Below are 9,941 nucleotides of genomic sequence, written 5' to 3'. Positions count from 1 at the left end.
TGGTGTAGGGGGCGACCTCCTGCCCCAGGGCTCTGTGGGCCTCTCATCTGTGGTCAGACGACTTCCTGTGGCTTTCTCCCTGCTGAGGAGAAGCTGTAGTATCTTCAGAGAGTGTGACTACTCAAGGCCTTTCAACATCATGAGCTCCAGTGTATGCCTTCCCAGATTTGTGTGTGACCCCTGCCACGCATGAGGCCTGTGGTGCTTTCCAGTACCTTGGCCCCTCACAGACTTCTCACTCTAAGGTCTGGCTCATTCAGGAATCTCCCACACACCAGCTCTCACAACAACCTGGACACTGGAATCACTCCCACCCTGAACCCACAGCTCCCGCCGTGCACACAAGCAACTTTTAGTCCGATCTGTTTACTCTGCTTTCTCCATATCCTCCTCCCATTAGTTAGCCATCGGAACTGGAAAACCTCCTTCTTTCCCCCCCTTTGCACTCTTGCCACAATTCCTCTTGTCTTTCTGCAGCCATATCTTCTTAATACAGACTGAAGGTTCTGTCATTGAGAATAGAGTGATCCATAAACCTGGAAAGAAGAGATTCAGAGAGAGATTCAGCCAGGCCAGGCTGGAGAGCAGGAGATCCTTAAAAATAGCTCCTAAGAGGCTGGGCTCAGTGGCTCACACCACTTTGGGAGGCCCTAGCAGGTGGATCACAAGGTTAGGAGTTCAAGACCAGCCTGGCCAAGATGGTGAAACCTCGTCTCTACTGAAAATACACAAATTAGCTGGTTGCGGTGGTGGGTGCCTATAATCCCAGCTACTCAGGAGCTGATTCAGGAGAATTGCTTGAACCTGGGCGGCAGAGGATGCAGTGAGCTGAGATCGTGCCACTGCACTCCAGCCTGGGTGAGAGCTAGACTCCGTCTCTATCAGTAAATAAATAAATAAATAGCTCCCCAAACTGCCTCAGGGCAGAATGAGTAGGGGTAGTGATGAAAAAGTGGGGCTACTGCCAATGGATGGTGATTTGAGAGGTGGAGAGGTAGCGATGAAAGCAGCATTGGACTGCCACAGGAATACTATGGACACTTGTTTTGCACCAGCTCAGAAGTCACACCCACAAAGAGGAACACAAAGACACAGACAAATCTTTAACTCCTTTTAATGCCATCATGGCCCAAATTCTGGGGCCAGTTTTCTCTGGTAAGACTCAAATCTCTCCTAATTCCCTAACTGACCAGAGATGAAATAGTCTCTAAGACTGAAGTAAAGGGAAGGAGTACTTTCCTTGACCTCCCCACCCTTATGCCCCTCCCAGCCTAACCTGGTCATCGCGCTTTTTATGAGACAGTGGCGTGGGCTCCGGATCCATGGCATGGTTTCCTCTGGACGCACTCCTGGATCATGGGACTGCCAGAAGCTGAAGTTCTGAGCATCAGTCAAGGGGATTCTGAAGACCTGATTGGGAACTGAATGGGTGAGGGGAAGGGCAGGTTATCTAATTCCTTCAAGTTCTTCGGCTCACTTTTCTGCCTCAGGGCAGCAATAGCCCAGCCCAGCCCAGCCCAGCAACTGCTCGGCCTGACCAGGTGCTGAGAGGTCCTGGGAGTGTGGTTACCACACCCTGCTTCACTTCCAGATTCCAGCATCTCACATCCTTCATGGTCAAATGAATCAGTCTTGCTTCTTCCTGCTGCTAGTAAGCCCATCTCCAAGAGAGCTTTTCCCAAGTGCTAAGATGGTAGAAAAACAGGTGGTCAACCCATGTGGGAAATGTGTAAGATGGGGTCCACTGATCTATTATTTTTCTTTTTTCTTGGCTTAATCATCCTCATTCTCTTCCCTCCTCTTGGAAAAAAATGGCTTCCTTTGCTCACTCCAAGTAATTCTCTGAAACCTAACTAATACTACCTCATGTTTAGATGCTGTTAATAGATGTCATTTATCTAGTGCCTATTATGTTCTAGATGTGGTATTAAATATTCTTAAATTTTTGTAATAATATCAGACTCTGATGCTGTTTGAAAAAGTACTTTTGGGCTGGGCGCGGTGGCTCACACCTGTAATCTGAGCACTTTGGGAGGCCGAGGCAGGCAGATTACCTGAGGTCGGGAGTTCGAGACCAACCTGACCAACATGGAGAAACCCCGTCTCTACTTAAAAAAAAAAAAAAAAATAGTCGTGTGTGGTGGTGCATGCCTGTAATCCCAGCTACCCGGGAAGCTGAGGCAGGAGAATCACTTGAACCTAGGAGGCAGAGGTTGTGGTGAGCCAAGATTGCGCCATTGCACTCCAACTGGGGCAATAAGAGCAAAACTCTGTCTCAAAAAAAAAAAAAAAGTACTTTTGGCTGGGTGAGGTGGCTCATGCCTGTAATCCCAGCACTTTTGGAGGCCGTGGCAGGTGGATCACTTGAGGTCAGGAGTTTGAGACCAGCCTGGCCAACATGGTGAAACCCCATCTCTACCAAAAATACAAAAATTAGCAGGGCATCGTGGTGGGTGCCTGTAATCCCAGCTATTTGGCAGGCTGAGGCAGGAGAATTGCTTACACCTGAGAGACGGAGGTTGCAGTGAGCTGAGATTGTGCCACTGCACTCCAGCCAGGGTGACAGAGCGAGACTCTATCTCAAAAAAAAAAAAGAAAAAGGAAAAAAGAAAAAGAAAGAGAAAAAAAGTACTTTTACTATTTATTTGGATAAGTCTAATTCTACCAGTATAAAATTTGTTTATTTTTAAAACTTAGAATTATAGCCTAATATTCTGGATTGCTATACAGTGTTTATAATAATTTTTTTTAAATCCCTAATAATTCATTGAGTAGATGTTACATTTTTTGGCTTATTTTCCTATTAATTAATAATAATCTATTAAGTTTTGCTATTAGAGGCCACGTGCAGTGGCTCACCTGTAATCCCAGTCTTTATTTATTTTTTATTTTTTTATTTTTTTTTAGAGGGAGTCTCGCTCTGTCGCCCAGGCTGGAGTGCAGTGGCGCAATCTCCGCTCACTGCAAGCTCCGCCGCCTCCCGGGTTAACGCCATTCTCCTGCCTCAGCCTCCCGAGTAGCTGGGACTACAGGCGCCTGCTACCACACCCGGCTAATTTTTTTGTATTTTCAGTAGAGACAGGGTTTCACCGTGTTCGCCAGGATAGTCTCCATCTCCTGACCTCGTGATCCGCCCGCCTCGGCCTCCCAAAGTGCTGGGATTATAGGCGTGAGCCACTGCGCCCGGCCATCCCAGCACTTTAAGAGGCAGATGGATCACTCGAGCCCAGGACTTCCAGACCAGACCAGGCAACGTGTTGAAACCCCATTTCTACAAAAAATACAAAAATTCGTCCAGTGGGATGGTGCACGCCTGTAGTACCAGCTACTCAGGAGGCTGAGGTGGGAAGGATCCTTTGAGCCTGGGAGGTTGTTGAGGCTGCAGTGAGCCATGATTGTGCCACTGCATTCCAGCCTGGGCAACAGAGCAAGATTCTGTCTCAAAAAAATAAAAATGGAAAAATATTAAAGTTTTGCCGTTAGAAATAACTTATTACCCCTCTTTCCACATGTGCCTGTTTTGATTTCTGAAAGTATTTTAGGTTTTAAACTTTAATTTTGTTATAATTATAGGTTCACATACAATTGTAATGAATAGTACAGGGAAACCAGGTGCAATGGCTCATGCCTGTAATCCCAGCACTTTGGGAGAATCACTTGAGCCCAGGAGTTCAAGATCAGGCTGGGCAACATAGCAAGACCCTGTCTCTATTTTTTAAAAAAAAACAAAAACAGGGAAATCATGTGTACCCTTTACTCTTCCCCACAATGGTTACAGCTTACAAAACTATAGTACACTACCACAACATGATATTAATATATTGAATACATTGATACAGAATAGTTCCATCACCACCCATCCTGGAGCTGGCATTTTATAGCCACCCTCTCCCACTGTCCCGCTTTGGAAATCAGTGATCTGTTCTTCATTTCTGTAATCTTGTCATTTTAAGAATGTTATAAGAGCCAGATGCGGTGGCTCACGCCTGTAATCCCAGCACTTTGGGAGGCCGAGGCAGGTGGATCACCTGAGGTCAGGAGTTCAAGACCAGCCTGACCAATATTGTGAAACCCCGTCTCTACTAAAAATACAAAAATTAGCTGGGCTTGGTGGCGGGTGCCTGTAATTCCAGCTACTCAGAATACTGAGACAGGAGAATCGCTTGAACCAAGAGGGCAGAGGTTGCAGTGACCCGAGATCGTGCCATTGCACTCCAGCCTGGGTGACAGAGAAAGATTCCATCTCAAAAAAAAAAAGAATGTTATAAGAGTGTTACATAAGAATGTTATAAGAGTGTTACTTAAGAATGTTATATAAGAATGTCATATAAGAATGTTGTAAGGCCTGGTGTGGTGGCTCACACCTGTAATTCCAGCACTTTGTGGGGCTGAGGCGGGAGGACTGCTGTGCCTGGGAGTGCCTGGGAGTTCAAGACCAGCCTGGGCAAAATAGCCAGACCTTGTGTCTTAAAAAAAAAAAAGAAAAAGAAGAAAGCTGGCATAGTGACACACGCCTGTAGTCTCAGCTACTTGGGAGGCTGAGGTGGGAGGATCACTTGAGCCCAGGAGTTTGAGACTGTAGTGAGCTATAATTGCCCCATTGTACTCAGCCTGGGCAACAGAGTGAGACCCTGTCTTAAAAAAAAAAAAAAAAAAAAAGAATGTTATATAAATGGCATCATACACTATGTGATGTTTATTTTTATTTTTATTTTTTATCAACCTACATCATGTTTTGATGTCCTACATGCTTTCTAGTTTTTGGTTTTTTTTTTTTTGAGACAGGGTCTTGCTCTGTCACCCAGGCTGGAGTGCAGTAGCGCTATCACAGCTCATGGCAGCCTTGACCTGCCAGGCTTAAGTGATTCTCCCACCTCAGCCTCCTGAATAGCTGGGACTATAGGCGAGCACCACCACGCCCCGCGAATTTTTTTTTTTTTTTTTGAGACGGAGTCTCACTGTGTCATCCAGGTTGGAGTGCAATGGCACCATCTCGGCTCACTGCAACCTCTGCCTCTTGGGTTCAAGTGATTCTCCTGCCTCAGCCTACCAAGTATCTGGGATTACAGGTGCCTGCCACTATGCCCGGCTAACATTTTTTTGTATTTTTAGTTGAGACGGGGTTTCGCCACGTTGGACAGGCTGGTCTTGAACTTCTGACCTCAAGTGATCCGCCCGCTTCGTCTTCCTAAAGTGCTGGGATTACAGGCATGAGCCACCGTGCCTGGCTGTATGTTTTATCGATGGGATTTCACCATGTTGCCCGGGCTGGCTACATGCTTTTTAAAATGTACATGTTCTCTCTTCACAATAGTGCTAAAAAGTATTATTCCGATTTCCAGATGGTTCAGAGAGATTGTGGTTAAAGGAACTTGCCTAAAGTCACAGAATTCATTTGCAGTTTAAACCTGGTTCAATAAAATGCCAAAGCTGGTGCTTACTATTCCTCAAAGGGATAATGCATGATAATATACAATGGTTTCATTTTTACTTTTTTTCTCCCAACAATTTTGAAAGATTAGTAAAACAATAGATCAGGCATTTTCTCTCCTCAACATCCTGCCTTTAAACCAATGAGGGGCCCGAAGTGGTGGCTCACGCCTGTAATCCCAGTACTTTGGGAGGCCGAGGGAGATGGATCACCTGAGATCAGGAGTTTGAGACCAGCCTGGCCAACATGGTGAAACCCCATCTCTACTAAAAGTGCAAAAATTAGCCAGGCGTGGTGGCACACTCCTGTAGTCCCAGCTACTCGGGAGGCTAAGGCACAAGAATAACTTGAACAAAGGAGGCGGAGTTTGCAGTGAGCCAAGATTGCACCACTGCACTACAGCCTGGACGATAGAGTGAGAATCTGCCTCAAAACAACAACAGCAAAACCGATGAAAGAGTAGGTCAATAAAGGGTAAATGGGCTGGGTGTGGTGGCTCACACCTGTAATCCCAGCACTGTGGGAGGCCAAGGTGGGAGGATCACTTGAGCCTGGGAGTTTGATGCCAGCCTGGACAACATAGCATGACTCCCTCTCTACAAAAATGGTTTTAAAAAATTAGCCAAGCTTGGTGGTGCATGCCTGTAGTCCCAGCTACTCAGGAGGCTGAGGCAAGAAGATCACTTGAGCCTAGGAGTTCGAGGCTGCAGTGAGCTATGATTGTGCCACTGCACTCCAGCCTGGGTGATAGAATGAGATCCTGTTTCCAAGAAAAGAAAAGGTGAGACATCAAAAAAGAGTCAGAACTAGGACTCAAACATGGATCTTCTGCCTCTTTTTTTTTTTTTTTTTGAGACGGAGTCTCGCTCTGTCGCCCAGGCTGGAGTGCAGTGGCCGGATCTCAGCTCACTGCAAGCTCCGCCTCCTGGGTTTACGCCATTCTCCTGCCTCAGCTTCCCGAGTAGCTGGGACTACAGGCGCCCGCCACCTCGCCCGGCTAGTTTTTTGTATTTTTTTAGTAGAGATGGGGTTTCACCGTGTTAGCCAGGATGGTCTTGATCTCCTGACCTCGTGATCCGCCCGTCTCGGCCTCCCAAAGTGCTGGGATTACAGGCTTGAGCCACCGCACCCGGCCGGATCTTCTGCTTCTAAGTCTAATTCAAATTTCATTTTATTGATGGGCATGGTGGTTCACGCCTGTAATCCCGGCACTTTGGGAGGCCCAAGTGGGTGGATCATCTGAGGTCAGGCGTTTGAGACCAACCTGGACAACATGGTGAAACCCCGTCACTACTAAAAATACAAAAATTAGTTGGGTATGGTGGCAGACACCTGTAATCTCACCTACTCAGGAGGCTGAGGCAAGAGAATCACTTGAACCTGGGAAACAGAGGTTGCAGTGAGCTGAGATGGCGCCACTGCACTCCAGCCTGGGTGACAGAGCAAGACTCTGCCTCAAAAAAAAAAAAAAAAGAAAAATTTATTTTATCATGCTTATCCCACCAAGTCTACTTTCTCCCTCTTCCTCTCAGTCTGTCTCCTCTTGGCTCTTTTTTTTTTTCCTGCCAGATAACCATACCCAACCACATCCTAGCCAATCTTTTTTTTTTTTTTTTTTTTTTTTGAGACGAAGTCTCACCACTCTGTTGCCCAAGCTAGAGTGCAGTGGCACGATCTCGGCTCACTGCAACCTCCAATTCCTGGCTTCAAGTGATTCTCCTCCCTCAGCCTCTTGAGTAGCTGAGACTACAGGCATGCACTACCATGCCTGGCTAATTTTTGTATTTTTAGTAGAGATGGGGTTTCACTATGTTGGCCAGGCTGGTCTTGAACTCCTGACCTTGTGATCTGCCCGCCTTGGCCTCCCAAAGTGCTAGGATTACCGACATGAGCCATCAAACCCGGCCTCATCCCAGCCATTCTTTAGGAACTCAGACATATCTTTTTTTCTCCTAGCATGATGCCCACCCCAAGGTACTTACATGTCTTCAACAACACCTTCCGGACAGCTTCGTGGTATCTTGTGTGGCTATTCTGGTGCACGGAATAATTCCCATCTTTTGAGATAATGGGGGGAAGCCTAGTAGGCTCTGATTCCTTCTGGTCTGAAATGAGAGTAGACTTGTTCTGAGTACTTGGCAAATGACTATTTGATTCTCTGATTCCCTGGTCTCCATGCTAACCAGGTGCATGGCAGGCATCTCTCCTAGCCATTCACATCCAGTTCTCAGGAATCCAATTAACATGGCTGTGACAGAGGGGAGGGAGGGAGAATGCAGTGATCACAAGACCTCCCTTACCACTCTCTTGCTTCTGCCTGACTCCTGGGTTTTAAGCGGCCAACTTCTGGAATCAGGATATTGGACACATACTTAGGGTTAGTGCAAGTGAAAAAGGCCCTTATCTGGGTAGACATTCCTTTCCTGGGATTGGCATATTTGCAGAACTTCAAATGGTCTAATAGTGGAAGTTATGTTTGAGCTAAGTCTTGGAGGAAAAGAAGGAGGTGGGTTACAGTAGAATCAGGAAGAGCATTTCAGACAGCAGAATGGCAAGTGTTTAGAAGCATTAGAGAGGCATCAGAGGGCTATTTGGTTTGGAGCCTGGAGTGCTGGGTGAAGAGGAGAAGGACAGGAGATGGGGCTGGTAAGGTAGTGCAGTGTAGTGGCTACCTGGCTTTCGTTGTGTTTGGGAATCACTCCCTATGAAGCAAAACCTGTATCTCACAATAGAGGCTGAATAGACGAGTTCTTCCTTACTCAACCTCTCTTTCAGTAAGGATATGGACAAAGAATTTTGGCTAGGCCAATCAAACACATCTGCTTCAGATTTTGAATCAAAGGTTGCAAGGAAGCAGTGGCCATATAAAGTTATCTGCTAGTGACAGGAGGTGACAGCAATGAAGCTGCATCCTGTTTCCAGCAGCAGTATTCAGGACCCAGCATCCTTGGTGCCAGTGGTGCCCACTACAGCATTGAATGCAGTAGTGTCTGTGCCAGACCAGGTCTATGGCAGGATTCTGAGCATTGTTTCTGATTACCGTCCATCATTCCTACTGCATTCCTACTGCAGCTTTTGTATGCTTCCCAATATTTTCTTATTTTCTTTCTCTTTTTATTTATTTATGTATTTTAAGAGGGTCTCCCTCTGCCGTGCAGGCTGGAGTACAGTGGTGTAATCGTAGCTCACTGAAGCCTTGAACTCCTGGGCTCAAACGTCCCAAAGTTCTGGGACTACAGGTATGAGCCACTGCATCCAGCTCCACATACATATAGCTTTTCTTTTTTTTAGACGGAGTCTCACTCTGTCACCCAGGATGGAGTGCAGTGGCCCGATCTTGGCTCATTGCAACCTCTGCCTCCTGGGTTCAAGCAATTCTCCTGCCTCAGCCTCCCAAGTAACTGGGACTACAGGCGTGTGCCACCACACCTGGCTAATTTTTGTATTTTTAGTAGAGACGGGATTTCACCATATTGGCCAGGCTGGTCTCGAACTCCTGACCTCATGATCCATCTGCCTCCACCTCCCAAAGTGCTGGGATTACAGGTATGAACCACTGTACCCAGCCAAAATTTTTAAAAATCCATTCATATTCTGCTTAAATAGGCTAGATTTGGCTTGCATCTCAGACTCCTGAACAAGGGAGGATGAGTTTGAGAAAAATTTAAGATGCAGAAGAGCAAGACTTGGTGAGGGAGTGAGAAAAGGAGAGCTGTTTGGGTGGCTTCAAGATTTCTGTCTCTTGGCTGTTCCATCCATTCTGTCACGCAAGCCAAAAAGGCGCTAGGCCCCTTTCCCTATCTCCTCCAGCCAGTCTCAAATGCAGAGTAAAATCCAGCTCTTGGCTGGGCACAGTGGCTCATGCCTGTAATCCCAGCACTTTGGGAGGCCAAAGTGGGTGGATCACCTGAGATCAGGAGTTTGAGACCAGCCTGGGCAACATGGTGAAACCCTGCCTCTACGAAAAATACAAAAATTAGCTGGGAGTAGTGGTGCACGCCTGTAGTCCCAGCTACCCCGGTGGCTAAGGGAAGAGAATCGCTTGAATCCAGGAGGTGGAGGTTCCAGTGAGCCAAGATGGTGCCACTACACTCCAGCCTGGGAGACAAGAGTGAAACTCCGTCTCCAAAAAAAAAGGAAAAGAAAAAAAATCCACCTCTGCATCTGACATTTTCAGTGACTCCATTCTGTATTCCTGGAGCAGAAGTCATCCCATTCCTCAAATTTTTATGTTTTGTGATTATGGATGCCTGTCAGGAACTGGATCAATTTACCATTCTCTTTGGAAATTGTCGAGAATTGCTGACTAATCTCTGGTGGAGGGTGGCGATGCCCCTTCTGTTCTAGAGTTCCTCCCCAGTTCCTGCTTTTTTCTTTTCTTCCTGGCTCGGCCTCACTCATTCATCATCTCTGTCCCTCGTCTCTCTCGTTTGCCCTCCAATTAAATCTCCTTTAACATTCGCTATCTGAAATAATGGTACCACTAGAGTGGGGAACAGTTTGAATCCCC

General features: G+C 46.7%; 1 protein-coding gene across 1 annotated transcript in view; it reads right to left on the bottom strand.

Moving 5' to 3' along the window:
* Nucleotides 1-123: 123 nt before the first annotated feature.
* The window catches only part of SPMIP11 (sperm microtubule inner protein 11), a 32,010-nt gene continuing 22,192 nt past the window's right edge, over nt 124-9,941 (bottom strand). Inside the window, exons 2-4 of the mRNA XM_073020684.1 lie at nt 7,414-7,536; nt 1,277-1,421; nt 124-536 (exon numbers count right to left, since the gene is read on the bottom strand). Of these exons, the coding sequence (XP_072876785.1) occupies nt 488-536; nt 1,277-1,421; nt 7,414-7,536 (317 nt within the window). The 3' untranslated portion in view covers nt 124-487. The remainder of the gene's footprint in view (nt 537-1,276; nt 1,422-7,413; nt 7,537-9,941) is intronic.

Source organism: Chlorocebus sabaeus, chromosome 11 (genome assembly GCF_047675955.1).
Source record: "Chlorocebus sabaeus isolate Y175 chromosome 11, mChlSab1.0.hap1, whole genome shotgun sequence".
NCBI classification, from domain to species: domain Eukaryota; kingdom Metazoa; phylum Chordata; class Mammalia; order Primates; family Cercopithecidae; genus Chlorocebus; species Chlorocebus sabaeus.
The sequence above is the reverse complement of the archived record's forward strand: the minus strand, read 5'-3'. Positions and strand labels throughout refer to the sequence as shown.